Source organism: Homarus americanus, unplaced genomic scaffold (genome assembly GCF_018991925.1).
Source record: "Homarus americanus isolate GMGI-L3 unplaced genomic scaffold, GMGI_Hamer_2.0 scaffold40248, whole genome shotgun sequence".
NCBI lineage: Eukaryota > Metazoa > Arthropoda > Malacostraca > Decapoda > Nephropidae > Homarus > Homarus americanus.
In genome coordinates this window covers 8,296,795-8,312,912 of record NW_024712526.1, presented here as the reverse complement: position 1 = coordinate 8,312,912, position 16,118 = coordinate 8,296,795, and the positions used below count along the sequence as shown (strand labels likewise).

The 16,118-nt window shown below is 36.1% G+C and overlaps 2 protein-coding genes across 3 annotated transcripts; one reads left to right on the top strand and one right to left on the bottom strand.

The window, feature by feature from the left end:
* Positions 1-146: 146 nt before the first annotated feature.
* On the top strand, positions 147-6,619 carry LOC121862104 (26S proteasome non-ATPase regulatory subunit 8-like). The gene is made up of 6 exons (XM_042360092.1): positions 147-319; positions 2,106-2,178; positions 2,790-2,892; positions 3,287-3,479; positions 3,864-4,049; positions 6,265-6,619. Exons 1-6 carry the CDS (start codon positions 203-205, stop codon positions 6,397-6,399), a joined length of 807 nt encoding a protein of 268 aa, XP_042216026.1. The 5' UTR covers positions 147-202; the 3' UTR covers positions 6,400-6,619.
* An 808-nt stretch (positions 6,620-7,427) lies between these two features.
* LOC121862095 lies at positions 7,428-13,693 on the bottom strand. Of its 2 annotated transcripts, XM_042360080.1 has the most exons (4): positions 13,610-13,693; positions 13,202-13,269; positions 9,654-10,628; positions 7,428-9,566 (listed from the first exon to the last, which is right to left on the bottom strand). In XM_042360080.1, exons 1-4 carry the CDS (start codon positions 13,643-13,645, stop codon positions 9,464-9,466), a joined length of 1,182 nt encoding a protein of 393 aa, XP_042216014.1. In that variant the 5' UTR covers positions 13,646-13,693; the 3' UTR covers positions 7,428-9,463. The 2 variants fall into 2 exon arrangements, with proteins under 2 accessions (XP_042216014.1, XP_042216003.1); XM_042360069.1 differs by having other exon boundaries at positions 7,428-10,628.
* Positions 13,694-16,118: the final 2,425 nt, after the last annotated feature.

Sequence of the window (16,118 nt, the reverse complement as noted above, 5' to 3'; positions counted from 1 at the left end):
TTATACGAAAAGAAACATGTCTCAGAAATGCTTATATTATGTAAATGTTTACAAATAATGTAACATTATAATTATTTTTATAATAAAAGAACAAAAAATACGGCAAGAAATATGAAATAAGTATAATTTAAATGTATAAGTTTTAGATTGTTGTTGTGGTCGAGTCATCGTTGGAGGGAAGGACTGTGGTGTGTTGGTCGTCATGAGCCGAGAAAGTGTAGTTAAAAGTGTGGTCTCCACCTACGAGAAGCTCAAGAATGAGTGGTCCAAGAAGAATAGGAATCTGGAGACTTGTGGAAAATTGTTATCTGATATAAAGGTGAGTTGATTGTTATATTTACAGGTGGGATGAGGTGAGCCTGGGGGGCTAAGCTCGGGTATCCTCGACTGTTCCTAACAAAAAATAAAATGTGGGTAATATGGAATATCAAAAGACTTCTATAACCTTCCAAGAAGTAAAGGTATTATTATCGTTTCGGTCATGCAGCGAAGTTTAGGATTTTAAGGTTAGGTTAGGTTGAGTCAGGTTAGGTTAGGTTAGGTTGAGTCAGGTTAGGTTAGGTTGAGTCAGGTTTGTTTGAAATTATGTTTTTCCGATATTTTTTTATGTGTTTTGAACTATTCTGACTTACTTCCAAACAGGTGCATGACAGAAACGATAATTTTACCGAAAAGTGAAATTCTCTGTATTAAGTACCATGATCGTAACAGTAAATGGTAATACAGTAGTTTACTTTTCTGTGACACTACCATACTGTATTTTGGAATATCTGCCACAAAAGCACTAATAGTATTTTGTTACATTCTCAATATTGTGACTGGTGTTAAAAATTGAGAAGTAAATATTTCATGATGCATTGATTTTGATATGAAAATTTAAAATCTAATTGGAAATTTCACGGTATTATTTTAGTTTCGGTCATCCGGGGAATCTTAGGGGAGTCCTGTTAGGTTAGATTTAGGTTAGGATGGTTAGGTTAGGTTACATTAGTTTGGACATTAAATACAGGGAGGACCGAAACTATAATTTTTTATAATTTTACCAATTTCACCTCAGAACATAAATGATTTCTTACTTCAAAAAAGGCATTTATATTTTATGGTGAAATGTGTTAAGATCGTTTTAGGACTCCTGCCAACCAATGAATTAACCCTTAGACGGCAGCAGGGGTGACTGAGAGTGCACCCAATAATTTTTTTTTTATAGACGCCGGTGATCATTGACGTCTAACATAAAAATGATCTGCTGCATAAAAATACATTGGAACCCCATCGATATACTCTACAGACTACTGCAAAATTATAGCTTGTGGTCGTGTTAAATGAGTAGGTTATCTATAGAAAGAAAATTAAAGGGAGAAAATTTAAGGTCTGCACGTCCTATACATTTGATTTATATTTTCCTTCAGTACAATAGTTGTCAAAAATACCTTGGTGGTTCAGATACACAAGAATAATTAGGTTTTATCTTTGATTCTACACTGTAAGTAATCCTCTCTTAGTTTAGTGAAACTCACTCTTGGGATCAAACTACAGTATATTCTTCATACAACAAAAATTTGGTCTAGGTTAGGAAGAGTTACTGCTTTATTAATTATTTTTTTATAGTTGTATTTATGTATTAAATTCAGGTCTAGTGGGGAACAAGGAAAAAAATTAGTGTGAACTTGTGGAATTAATGTGTTAACTCTCCATAGACTACAAAAGAAACAATCATAGTTTTCTCAACAAAGTTCCCTCTGGGGGCTGTAATGGCAGACAATATAGCCAAAGTATTTAACACAACCAAATAACAAGGATTATTAGGTCTGTTATGCTTAGTTTCAATGTTTGGTACATTTGTTTCCTCTATTGTTATTAATGTACTATTTTAGCTCAGCAGCTTCCCTGAGAAAGCCAAGTTAACTGGGTTGTGATGCTTCATTTGGATATATAAATCATGTCTTTCTTAAGTTGATAATTGTGTTTCCTTGTTATCATGCCAGATTTTATTTATATTTGTAAAAAAAAATACAAGGTATTAAAAATTCACCAAATGCAGTGATGACCATCCCCGTAATATCCACCAAAACATCTTTGTTATTTATGAATACGTTTTTTTATAGGTTGAATTGACAAAGCTTCAATTCTTACCTTCAATGGGACACAGCGTGTCGAAGGAGGAACTGCTGGTAGCTCGTAAGTATACAACTGTACTGTACAGTACTGTTTTATTAACTTCTGTATTGAGATCTGAAGTGTATAAGTTTTTAAGTTTATATCAGGGTGTCACTGGGGTTAAAACTATCTCATTATTTGTCATAATTTTGGATTGTTTCAAGATTGAAGATTTAACAGATGATATGGGAATAAGGAGATGCACTATGTTGTCAAAAGTAAGTTAGATCATTACATCAAGTAGGGAATAGGACAAAATATATCTGTTTTCATAACACAGCTTTGACTGTTGTCATGGTTACTCTCAGAGAGGAGTAAGGCATTGCAGATAAGATGTAGAATACAGTACAGTACAATGTTATCTAAGTGTACAGTAGAAAGGGTTACACTGATTGTGGGAAGAACGTATAGTAAAATTAACTCCACGGGGATCAGTTTTTTAAAGAAAGCATAAACACCATTTATGATATTTTTCTGCATCTGCATCAATTTGGTGCATATTGTGTTTTGATAGTGATAGTACATAGCAGTGTACAGTATTGTACTGTGGTTATGGCTTATATATATATATATTTCACACAAAGCCTGTTCAACGAGCTTATGGCGCTGTATAAAGATGATTTGTCTTTCAGGAAATACCCTTGAGATTGGTGCATTGTGGAGCATTGCCAATAAGGATATCCCATCCTTCGAGCGATATATTGCCATGCTTAAGATATACTATATGGACTACAGGTGAGACGCTTTATAATGTAGCATAATAGGTTATCATATTCTGTACAGTATTAGACAACATTATTTAGATAATTCTCTTGATTGTACCTGTATTTGAAAAACTGGTGCCTGATCAATAAAACACTGTACAGTAAATGTATCTCTATCTCTGGTTTTCTTTGTTATCATTGGGACAAGAAATCTTTATTCACATATTGTATACACATTGGCACTGTTTTCATTACTGGTTTTTCCAAGTACATGTATAAGTATTTTTATTGTATGAATGAATATATGGGGGTATTTCCCAGCCTTCTTATGCCATGCTTAACATGATCCAATGTTAAAATATTTGCCAATTACTCAATCCACTTGTGAGCATATGAACCCTTAACCTACAATTCCACCTCTCCAGGGAGCAGTTGCCCGAGTCACCCTACATGTATGAGCTTCTTGGTTTAGACTTACTGTGTCTCTTGGCCCAGAACAAAGTAGGAGAGTTTCACACCACCTTGGAGCATCTGCCTCCACCAGCTGTCACCGATAATGTTTATATCAGACACCCAGTTGCTATGGAGCAGTACCTTATGGAGGGAGCATACAACAAGGTGCAGTATTTACTTGCTGTGTTTGTGTTTGAGGAAAACTCGTCACTTTCTGTGAAGGATAAGGAATGTTAATTCCTGGTGCCTGCACTGAAATATCTTGATTCTTTGTTATGATAATTCATTTTAATTTCTTGTCTCTTAATTGCCCATACACACGTAATCATTCTGGTGTTTTAAACTTGTGTTTCTCTACATGCACTAGAGTGGAGTGCACCACACTGAGCATCAATTTTGACTAACCCTCCCAGTGCAGTACAAGTTTTCCCTTAGAGTTAAGTTTTTTATCTAAAATTAATTAAATGTCAGATTCTCGTGTATTGTGTGTAATTTTGGTAAATGCTAAATTTAATGATGATAATGTAGAAATATCTTAATTCCCAACAGATCTATTTGGCAAAGGGTGAGGTTCCAGCAGAAGGGTACAAATTTTTTATAGGAGAGCTGTTAGCCACTATTCGTGAGGACATTGCCGACTGTGTTGAAAATGCCTATGACAGAATCAGACCAGAGGACATTGGGAAAATGTTATATTTATCAAGCACGAAGGAAATTCTCCAGTATTGTGAGCAGGTATGTTCTTTTGTGATTTTCATAACAACCTAACCTTCTGCTGATGGGTGATGCTAGGTGGTGAGAAGTGACGGACTTAACCAGGGATATATTGGGGCTTCATGGTAGAAAGTAAAAACCATAACAGACTGTATGACTCATGACACAGAACAAATGACATTGATTGAAGGGAGATTCTGTTCATTCATAACACCAGCCATCTTGCATCAGAGTAGAAAGATGCCTCCAAGTGTAGAGTGCAAATAATGGTTTAATGTTAATAGGTAATGTTGAAGAGTAAACATGTTTTGTATGCTTATATATGACTGTCACAAGTGGATTGACATGTAATTTGTTACAGATATTCTATTGATAATGCTTTTGTATACAGTCAAACAGTGAAAGCAAAAGTGTTCCCTAAGGGCCTGACATCCTTTTAGGGGCAGTGTGGGTACAGGATATTTTAGTCTTCTTCCAGTACACTGCACTCAACTGCCATTACTGATCCAACAGTAAAACCATAGTAATCTTTAAGGGGTATGTGACAAACTCCATAGAGATACTGCAAATCTAATTGGTAAATATTTGGCTACAAAAATATATACAGTAATGTATAATCCAAATTTGCAAAGAATATGGTACACAGTACACTGTGTGCATGCTCAAAAAATTAATATGAGCAGCCTAAATGCAATAAAAATCCAGTAGGGTATGATAAAATGAGCTTGTGCCATACTCTAAGGCTGTGGCTTAGGTCATTATAGTTGTGAGGAAGTAAGCTTTTTCTTCCACAATAAGTACATACTGTATGTTAAATGCCATTCTTCATGATTTCCATGTCAAATTAATCTATACAATTCATATTGTGCAAAGTGAATCCAGCACATAACAAACATGCCAAACACTATAGTTGGGTTATCTGTTCTGTCTATAAACATTCCTCTGATGCAGCAACAAACTTGCCAGCAGGAGCATGCTGAAGCCTCCTTTGGAGTTTTGTTCCAAGTATAAACCACCCAAACCATATAAACTGCAAATGGTACAACTTGTTTTCCTACATACAACATTATCCAAATTGTATTTTAAGATTGGCATAATAATTATGTGGGAATTACTGTATGTTTTTCTTTATTTTTATGATTATTATTACAGCATTACAGTATTACTGGCATTTCCGCGTCCGGGACAGGGAGCTATTCGTTGTAGAGACAGTAATTTCTTTTACATGTATTGTATATGTAAGTGTGTGTTTGTCTACACACACACATATATACAGTACAGGTAAAAGAAATAATAGTCCTAAGGGCAAACGCATAAAGGGTACAATAGGGTCAGGATATATCGCGAGATAGGGTCCAATGATGTTCGCTATACAGTATATAATTACACGTAATCAATGGAGAAAATGGGGTTAGGTTCTGGAGGCCAATAAAAGTGACTAAACTTGACTACGAGTTTATTTTCTTACTAACTAAAACACCAATGAACACTAGAATCGGGAAAAAAACAGGCTGTTTCAATATCAAGGAACACCAGACTTGACAGCTGACGCGCACCATCTCGGGAACACCAGATTCTGCAGCAGACGCCACACTGCCACCCTCACTTGACAATCCCACACCTACATACATGAACAAACCAAAAATATTAGTTACAGTATTAAGTCTTTTGCATTAAGCTTTCCATTCTCTTCACTTCACTTTTCACGTCACTAGCAACCCATTTATGCTCACCTTAGAAGTAGTAATCTGCAGCAGAGTCGGCTGCTTACTCGTCACTCACTCAGAAAGACTGAATGGGCGAGCGCGAATGCGTGAGTGAGCAGCCACGATGGCGCCTCTGGTGAGCAACTAACACATTGGTTTGCCATGGTGGTTCATTTGAAATATTTCCTGCCCAATTTCCCTCGCGAAATAAATAAATTTATCGCTATACTGTATATTGGAAAATGTCGATAATTTTGGTAGTCATGATATATCCCGACCCTACTGTATGTACTGTACATTTCTTTGCACATGAGCAAAAATGTAACACCCCCCCGTCAATAAATTTTATTTGCTGCCATTTTGAGAACCTAACCCCCTCGAATTTTAAGGGCATGCTTATATCATTATCTAGACAGTCTTCATAAGGAGGCATCCGAGTAAATTATTTTCAGCTGACTTCAGTTTGGTAATTATTATACAAATTAAAATACTTTTAAAGAATCCTACTATTCTAAATTTTTTGTTTACAGCGTGGATGGCAAGTGGGCACTGATGGTTATTTGCATTTCAAGAAAGAGGTACGGAAGAGTGACGACAGCATCCCTTCTAAAGAGTTGGCGAACCAAATGATTAATTATGCTCGAGAAATGGAACAAATTGTATAATGAAACTCACTAAGTTTTCAGTCATAAGGTTTTCATTTTCGATTTTATTTATTTTTTTTCTAATAACAATACTGTATGTAAATCATCTGTAATCGATTTATTTTCAGTACTATCCTTTTCACTTAGTTTCAGCTGCATTCAATTTCAAATCTGTAGGATTCTTTGGCATGTAAGGCTATTTCTCTTTACTGAATTTATAATAAACCTTTAGAAATCTTGACAATGGCTCTTGTTTACACTTACATACTGGTTGCTTATGTTTTTGTACATCAGTGGCAGAAGTTTATCCTGGGTGTTATAAGAATAACTGCATTGACCTGGAGAAAAATTGTGTAAAGAGTTTGATACAGGTTTTAAGCAGAAAACTGGTTGATTGTAAGGGTTTGTGATGAAAATGTCAATAATCACAAATTGTAATTCATTTTCTCACAGACCTTTGTTGCAACCTGTATTGAGTTGATTTGCCAAGTTTGTGTTATTTTCAGTAAATATTGTCTCTTCTTTCTTTCCCTTTTAGGCAATCTTCATACTTTTCTTGGTTATATCCCCTCTCCAGTTTAATTGCAATACAGTACATGTATTGGGAGATGAAATTGTGTTTTTAGTTTCATTTATGCCTTTGCTCTTTTGAGGTCATATACTGACATCATTAATATTCATTCTTCTTATATATTATGTTCATCGGCTCAATCATGCTCCAGATCAACTCAATGTCACAGCCCCACTTGTGAATACTGTATTCTTTTCCTGTCTACACTCTACCTGTTCCTTATAGAAAATACAAACCAATATAGTACAGTACTTCATAATGTTTTACTGTGATACATTACAGTAATCATACCAAGAGAGAAAAAAAACAGCTAGAGGGGGGAGGCATTTTGTCATATTTGGTTTGGTTAAGCCAGCTTTAGGATGTTTAAACAGATGAAATAAGTCAGGTTCTTAATCTTCATGAGACCTTACATTTCATCCATCTCAACTTGCACAGTGGCCCAGTTTCTCTTCTTATTAACACTGATGTCTTCAAAAAAAAAACACTTTGCCATAGTTCTATTTTTTCAAAATTTCCATGTACTTTACTATGCCTGTATTATCTGTACAGTACTCATCTCCTACTTTATTTAAGTTTATCAAGCCTCAAACAGGAGGAAAACATAGGAAGAATTGTACAAGTGTAGAAAGCAAAAGGAGAGAGCTGAAGCAAGGAGAAATAAATTATGGTTTTCCTATTTTTATTGGATACAACATCAGCCTTTTGTAGGTCAGCACATTTAGGTATGGTATTTTATTATACTGTAGTAAATACCAGGCAGTTTTACTCAGCTTACAGACACCCCTGCTCTACAAAGGGTTAAGGGTTCACCTCAGGATTTCTAAGGTGGTGTAATATACTGCTAAGGAAGCTTGTTATTTGCAGTATGAAGAAGACAATTATATAGTAACTGTGGCCCCAATTAATCAAGTGTCTTAACAAACCCTGAACTGAAATTTTAATTGGGTTTGGGAAATGTGTCCACCCATATAAGCCATTTTTTTTTTGTGGAGCAATTTAGGGTTACTGTATATACTTGGCTTGGCACTGATTTTTGGGTCCACTGATATACTGTAAATGTCTTACCCACTTACTGTACAGTACAGTGGTTTCCAAAATATACTCATACCTTCCTTAAACCGCTTAAATTCTCTTTTATTTACATTTGTGACTACAATCAGAATATTGTATTGAAAATTAAATACTATTGCTTTTTGTATTGGAACCAAACCCCTTTTGGGTAAAGGGGGTCATTTGATGTTGAATTATATAAGTTTTAGTAAACTATTATACCAGCAAGTAGTCTTCAATATGTATAGGTGAGTATAACTACCTGTTTGTCTGTGGATAGTCATTCTGTATCTATATTTTTGTTGATCAATGGACAAAATCAAGTACAGTAATCATTTTAAAGCTTGATCAGAACTAGAATATAAAAACAAGAAATACATATGATGTAACCGTTCCCTAGTAAGGGATTGATGTATTTCATAATTAATACAGGGTATTCTAAAGAACATAAACTTATAAATTAATTATTGATACCTTGAGTTTCTGACACAAAATTTATGTAATATTGCCAAAAATATCTTGCTTTTAATAGTTTCTGCTACACTAATATACTTGTACTTTGTGATGGGATAACAAAACTGAGATTCTTATTAGTAATATTGCTGAGAAAGTTACTATAAAGATATATGACATCCAAATGCATGTGTCAAAAGCTCACAGTACAGTACTGTGTTCAAATACAGTACAATTGTGATGTTCAATTGCCACATCTAAAATCACTTGATTTAAAACAAAAGAAGAAATAGAATGACAAAATACGGTACATGAAAGTAAAAAATAAGTCGAGTAAATAAAATACTCTGTAATGTAAATTTCAAGTTTAACCCCGTTCGTATTGGCGGGCATTCGTAAGTTGGGGACCTCCTGTATTGTACAGTTGGCAAAAAATTTCTGAAACAGCTGGCCATGATACATTTCAGACAGCACTGTGACTGGTGTGACCTCAGAGTGGTTGGTTTGCCTGGTTGTGAAGTGACTTGATATTTTGTAATAATACATGTTGCTCGTCTTTATAGTATAAACAGAAAAGAACATAGGATAAACATGTAAGTTTATTGATACTTTGAATTTTTTATACAAAATATGCAATAAAACTTTATGAGATTTATCATTCGTTTTGTCATATTGTATGATGCTAGAGTGTTCAAGAATTTTTTTGCCAACTGTACAGAGCAGTTTGCCTTATTTTGAACTAAAGGTGATGTAATTTCAAGTGTTATGGCAGACTTCTGTCAAAAAATTATTGGTGTTACTCCACATGTTTTAAAAGATAATGTTGCTTTAGTTTGTTTAAAGTCTAATTATGATTTTATTTTTTCAAAAGTCTGGCAACATCATATAGTGAATCACCTTTTCATCATTTTCTTGTTTTTACCACTTGCAATAATTATGTCTCATCTTTGTCTGGACTGCTGCAGTCTGTTGGACTACTGTACTTTGGGATAAGTGCATTATTATTCCTTAGAGCCATTTATCCCATGCCTCGGGACGATTGTTTCTGTTTGGCTGTGTGTTGAAGGTTGTAGTTTCATCGTCCTGTGTATCACCACTGCTCTTGTCCCATTTCTTCCATGACTTCTGACGACTGTTTGTTTGTGTTTCACGAGGAACTTGAGGGTCACGTTCTGTATCACCACTGCTCTGGTCCCATTTCTTCCATGACTTCTGACGACTGTTTGTTTGTGTTTCACGAGGAACTTGAGGGTCACGTTCTGTATCACCACTGCTCTGGTCCCATTTCTTCCATGACTTCTGACGACTGATTGTTTGTGTTTCACGAGGAACTTGGTCACGTTCTGTATCACCACTGCTCTGGTCCCATTTCTTCCATGACTTCTGACGACTGTTTGTTTGTGTTTCCTTAGGAACTTTAGGGTCACCTCCTGTATCATCTTTTCTTCGGTTCCATATCTGACGATTGTTTGACTGTGTTTCTAAAGAGGTGACTGAACTATTTTTTACACGACCAATCTTTTTTGCTCTCTTTTCCAAGGTCCTACTATGCTGGACATGTTCTGTTTCCAATGAAGTCATTTCATTATAAGGAATCTCATCCTTGGTTATGCCTCTCTTTCCATTCAGTATGCTGCTCTTGTATGTTGGCTGTACTCGTGCTGGATTTGGTTTTGTTTTAGGGTTCTTTAGCACATCATTCTTATTTGATTGTATTTCTAGAGAGATTGTTTTATTTCCCTGATCATCTTTATCGTTGAAGTCCCAATCTTTCCATGGGCAACAGCTTCTATTTTGTTGTCTTTTCCTTCCTTGAAATGAGTCTTCTGCAAATCTTCCAATACCAGCATTTCTAGCCAACCTTACTCGTGTTTTGTTGTTGACCTCTGGTAAGTTATTTTTCAGTGGTTTGAAGTATCTGTGAGGTGGTAGTAGTTCCGCAAAGGCTGATGGAATGTTTTTACCCTTTGGTTTATCAGTTGGATCCCATTTCTTCGAGTCATTGCCTTTGATATCTTTACCGCCTCTGATCGGCTCTGATTCCTTTTGGTGTGCTCCATTTTTTGTTTGGGGGTTTTCATGTTCTTCATTCTTGTTTGCTGTAGAATGAACGGCAGGTGAGGATGTAGAATTATGGATTTCCTGCTTTCCAGTGAACCGACCATCAAGATGCCTGAAGTGAATTGATCAATTTGTTGGTTATTCAAATAATGAAATCGTTGGTTGTTCAAATGATTGGGAGGAAAATCTTAAGACACAAAAGCTGTTTAAGGGTTTTGTGAGATGAAGGAAGTTTAAACAATTAAGGAATGCACTGTGTACACGGGGGGGAAATGTGAAGGGTATGGAAGCACATTAGAGGAAGGTGGAGGAGAGTACTGCTAGTACTAAAAGCTATAAAAGGAGAAATGAAGGGTGCTGGAGCTATGAAAAGTCACATGGACTGATAAGGAGGTATGCTGAGGGTCGTGAGGGATATATGAAGATTACTTGAACTACTCAGATGTCATGGGGAAGATATGGGGGTGTTGGTATACTGCCAGATTCTGGTGTGTGCAGTACATTGGAGCTATTCAATAGCTAGTGATCTGTATCATTTAATAAATAATTATGTATTTACATTCTTAAGTACCCTATACAAGATGTTTCTGTGTCTGCATTTGTATCCTTACCTGTACCCTCCATTCTTCGATTCTGGATAAATAAAGCTGAAAAGTAAATGCGCGAGGAACATGAAACAATGTTCCAAATCTGGGAACATTCATTAGGGTTATTTAAATACAGTAGAGCTTTTCTTGTATAAATTCATTTTCTGACCATGTTCAAATAGATCAGTACTATAGTATGATGACTGCGATACTTGGGAGTACTGAAATATATTCTGGAGGAAGGTCTCGAAGGCCTCTCCAAATCTTCATCCAACTTCAGGACAAAATAATCGGTCTTTAACTGGGCTGGCTGGTGGTTGAATTAAAAGACCAATATTCCCCAAACCCAAATAAACTTTTGCAAAAAAAAAAAAATGTATTATACTAGTCATGACGAATATAAATATAAAGTACAGTATAAGAAATTTGGAGCATCATAATCTGTGATGTACTGTACTGTATAATGAATCGGAGGTTTGGTCACCCTTGTTACCTTAAGTCTAGATTCAAAAATATTCCTTAGATGAAATAGTCGACAGCAAATTGGTGTTTTGATCCCATAGTGGAATACAATTATGTTGCTCAAGCCGCGTGAATATGCAATCCTCCAAATCCCAATCACTGTTTTAAGATTACTGGAACAGGCATATTATGTTTGTGATTTGTTATGGGGACCATTGTTAATGCCAAGCCTAACTTTACTATCTGTAGCACATTTGACGTCAACCCCCTATGTTTTGCAGTTTTTCCAGTTGTCATCTTTCCTGTAGAATATCGTTTCCGCATAATTGGCTTACGCCAATTTCCTTGGTCAATTCAAAATCCATACCCGATAATTAGGATAACTATATAAAACAAAATATCGAGCCACGTAAACTACATAATTTAAACTTTAAAAATATTGCTTAGGTGTTATTTTTTTATTGATGTTGACATTTCTAAATACATTTGATATGCTTGTTTACATTAGGAGCATAATGACTCACGCAGGTTCTGTGTAGTACAGTGTGTGTGACCTAGGCGTTCGTTTACGGCAGTAAAGCCTTAAATACCAATTCACTTAACGTCTGCTTACGTTGTGATAAGCTGCATATTTAATGGTGAGTATATTGCCCTGTGGGCGTAATTAATTAACTAAATATCATAAGAAAAATCATCCATTTCAAGTTTTTATACTTGTACCCCAAGGATGAACCCATTGACAAGAACACGGAGCAGATGGTTACCAGTTATCCCGGGAACGTTTGGAGAATATCGTAAGTCGGTAAACACTTGAATCGTCTTTATCAAAATAACTAATATTATTGATTAGCTCTATAAAATTACATCATTTGTTCTATTGTTTTATAATTGTCTTCATTCAAATATGTCATATAAGAATAATAATTGTGGATTTAACTGGGGTTGAGGAGGGGGCATATTTCCCATTATTTATTGTCGAAATTTTAAATTTTCCCCTTACGAATTCTATTATAATAGCTTATTAGCACATTTTGGGTGATACTGTGCCGTTCTTGGGTGACTTAGATGTTTTAGACTGTAATGACGATTCCTCACCTCGATAGTACTCTACCACCCTATCTTTTTTTTCCCGTGATGTTTTAACTGGGAGTAGGATTTTTTGAAGCGGTAAACGATCCAATCTAACCTAACTGAACGATAAGTTTCGTTGGTTTATATATTTAATATGTAAATGAACTTAACGTCCATTTGAATAAAAACAGCTTGCATAAGAGAACTTTACAGATGGTTCTTTTTTATTTTGAATTTTTATTAAATTACAGTACAGTGATGAAAAATAATGTATATCTATAGTACCAAAGACTGCACAACAATTCAAAATTGGAGGATGCTTCCCAGATGGGTGCTGTAAACGCTTCTGCACTTCACCTTGACAGGATGTAAGGGGGTGCCCAATAAACTAGCTCCCTCGGGGGGCAATCTAAATCTAAAATTGGCAGTGTAGGACGTGGCTCCCAGGTAGAAAAACACGAAAAATGCAATTGATACTCCCTGGGGTAATTATAGACTGATCTCGAGGTAAGATTCTCAATAAAACTTCGTGGAACTTTTACCACTCCTGGATAAAAATTATTACCTGTTCAAGGCAGCTGGGTCATCGAGGGCTGGCGGTGGACCACCTCTAACAGTCGTCGCCATCACCACCTGTCGGGGTACATACACTTTGGTGTTGGGTCATGGATAAAGTGATCTTATAGCCAGGTGTTGTCTCAGTACCACGTCCTTCACTACTTCATGTATTAAAAAGGACAGGGAGGTGTGGGGTGCTGAATATCTCCCCAAAAAAAAATAAAGTAAAAAAAAAAAATCATGAGTATATCAAGGTGTATGCACTTCAATATTTTAGCACCTGAATATTGCACAAAGGTTTGAGTTACATTATTTGAAGTTTAATTGATTCTGAAAGGAAGAGTGTACCGTAGGGAAGCTTATCTACCACCTCGCAACACACTCCTGTGTACAGTACATGCCAGGAATCACTCACCGTCAGAAGGGCAGCAGCAGCCCCGAGTAGCTTCATGTTGGCTCGGCAGTCGGCACACGTCTACCTTCTTCTGCAGCCTCGCTCTCAGTTCTTGCCTTTATATAACAGAATCCAAACATCTCCCACTGGCTTGAACCTATCGTAACCATCAAAGAGAAGACTATTATAAAATCAAATAGTAAATACATCCTTATGTGTTCTTAGCCTTAGGAAACAAATAATCTATTGTACCGAGATCTGTCGTGGCAATCCACCAGTTGCTGGAATTATCACCACATAAACTACATACTAATTGCAGCCTTATGTGAGTTAACAATAAAAATTTATTTCTGTATGTTGTAGATATTGTATACGTCTTTCGTAGTATTTTTGGTTATCGCCACTAAGCTAACGTTAAAATCAAACGAAGTATTAACAACTAAAATTTTATAAACCAAACACATCCTTATATAATCTTGACCTTAGGACGCAAATTAATGATTATTTTAAAGTTGTAAGCTCCTTATTCCTTTGTTATGTTCGCTGGCGTCTGGAAAGAGATAAAAGTACACGGAGGAGGTTGGCGACGTTATCTCCGAGACCTCACGTCGTGGCTTCTACCATCAGCGGAAGTAACCGTATCGCCGGTGACGATCTTATGTTCTCCGTGGGAAAGAATGATCAGAAAATATAATATTACCAATACAACCATCACTGCCACCCACATCACCATTACCATCGTCACCACCCACCTGTAGAAGTACCACCAATACTGTAACCATCACCACTACCATCAAAATACTCAATACAAATTACACACTGTAATTTACTGCTATTGTATGGAAATAGTTTCATACTCTTATTATTATAACTACATATTATTATTAGGAATTATGTCATTATTATTCTTTCCCATCCTACAACTTCTACACGACAGCGTATTATTTTCGGCCCCGTCTGTCTGTCTTTGTGTTTGTCTGTCCCTAAAATTACTCAAGAAATGGTTTGCAGATCGACACCAAACTTAGTATGATCAACTTGTGACAAGGTCCACATGATTATAAAATTTTGGACTTAATCTCATTAGAATTGACAGTGTTACCAAAAGCGTCATTTCATTTTTCCCTGAGGTGGCCATGTTTAGCATCTGGACCCTGTCCATATAAGTGTATTTGTAAATCAATTATGGCTCATTTGGAGGCCCTCCTGGAATGCTGGGAAGGGGCGCCCCCCCCCCCCCTCCCCCAATGACAGTTTGCAGCACAATGATAACACGTAGAATTTTTCGGCGTTGTCAGTGACGACATAATTCGCAATATCTGTGTCTTTGTTCTATATTTATTCTACCATGATAATGTTTCGCTAGCAGGGTTTCCATGATTGAGTATTATAATTAATATTATCCGAACTCAAATATTACTCTCACTCACTCGCTGTAAGTCACGGCATTCATAATATATTTACCCACTTGACCACTACCATTTAATTTTTCAGTCCACCTGGATCCAGTCACCAGGTGACGAGTGTAAAAGTATATACGTAATAATTTAAAAAGCATGATAAATTTCATTTTAATGCTCTGCTGGCTTTGGGGGTGATATCAGCTGTTATAGGGAATTTAAAGAAGCTACCTCTCCTGACCTTCCATGAGAGAGTGGTGGAGGAGGGAGAAAGATATTTTAAATTAAAATATATATTTGAAATAACATGCTACTCAGTACAGGGGTGTGCCTACCCCTCGATTTTGTTAGAATTTGTAATTCAGTTCCCAAATTTTTTAATGATATCGAAGTATACTGCAGCACAGTTACTTTTTATCATAAAAGTGATAAACACCTTGAATTTGCTCGACTGTTCATAGATGAACTTTCACTACTCTACTTTTTATCTTTTATTTAAAATTTTACAGTTTACATACATAAACATATTACACATTAATATTAATACTCTACTGAGTCGTAGCTGTACCCTAAGTCCTTTAACTCTCCCACTTTAACTCTTACCCTATTAAAAAAATCATAATTTACTGTTCTCTATGGCTTTGGGCTATTGCAAACTTGTTGGTCTCTTGCAAATCGGAATAATTGAACCAACACTGACTCGAGGTAAATATAGGAGGTCCATGATTAGTGATTTTCATTGAAAAACTGAACTGCAGCTTCCCTTGGTGGACTCAAATTCTTCAGGCTGCCCTGTTGAATGGTTATTATTCTTGTTTTCTACTGTAAGCTAATATGGACAACAGTCGATTCCAGCAGCTTTTAATTTTTCTCCATATCGATTCTTAACTTCATCAGCACTCGGGGGTCGTATATTATCACGTGAAAGTTATGAAGTGTAAGTTTCACACATTCAATGAGTTTTTGTCGCTCGGCTTTTGTTTCACCCTCCTACCATGATGGCGTTTTTGGCTGTGGATACTCCACATTTACGCGGAAATATGTATACTTCAGTGAGCAATGATAGAGTTATTCGTTCAAGGCAACTTTGTTAAGAGATCACCCCGGGGGATCATTAGTGACGTCACTGC

What these genes read in the sequence shown, in the direction of transcription:
- LOC121862104 (XM_042360092.1), top strand. Translation starts at nt 203, where the DNA reads ATGAGCCGAGAAAGTGTAGTTAAAAGTGTGGTCTCCACCTACGAGAAG. An exon ending in TGGAGGGAGCATACAACAAG is followed by an intron (nt 3,480 to 3,863) that starts GTGCAGTATTTA and finishes AATTCCCAACAG; the next exon opens with ATCTATTTGGCAAAGGGTGA. An exon ending in TTCTCCAGTATTGTGAGCAG is followed by an intron (nt 4,050 to 6,264) that starts GTATGTTCTTTT and finishes TTTTGTTTACAG; the next exon opens with CGTGGATGGCAAGTGGGCAC.
- LOC121862095 (XM_042360069.1), bottom strand. Translation starts at nt 13,645, where the DNA reads ATGAAGCTACTCGGGGCTGCTGCTGCCCTTCTGACG. An exon ending in CTGCTGCTGCCCTTCTGACG is followed by an intron (nt 13,270 to 13,609) that starts GTGAGTGATTCC and finishes GTACCCCGACAG; the next exon opens with GTGGTGATGGCGACGACTGT. An exon ending in GACCCAGCTGCCTTGAACAG is followed by an intron (nt 10,629 to 13,201) that starts GTAATAATTTTT and finishes AATTCACTTCAG; the next exon opens with GCATCTTGATGGTCGGTTCA.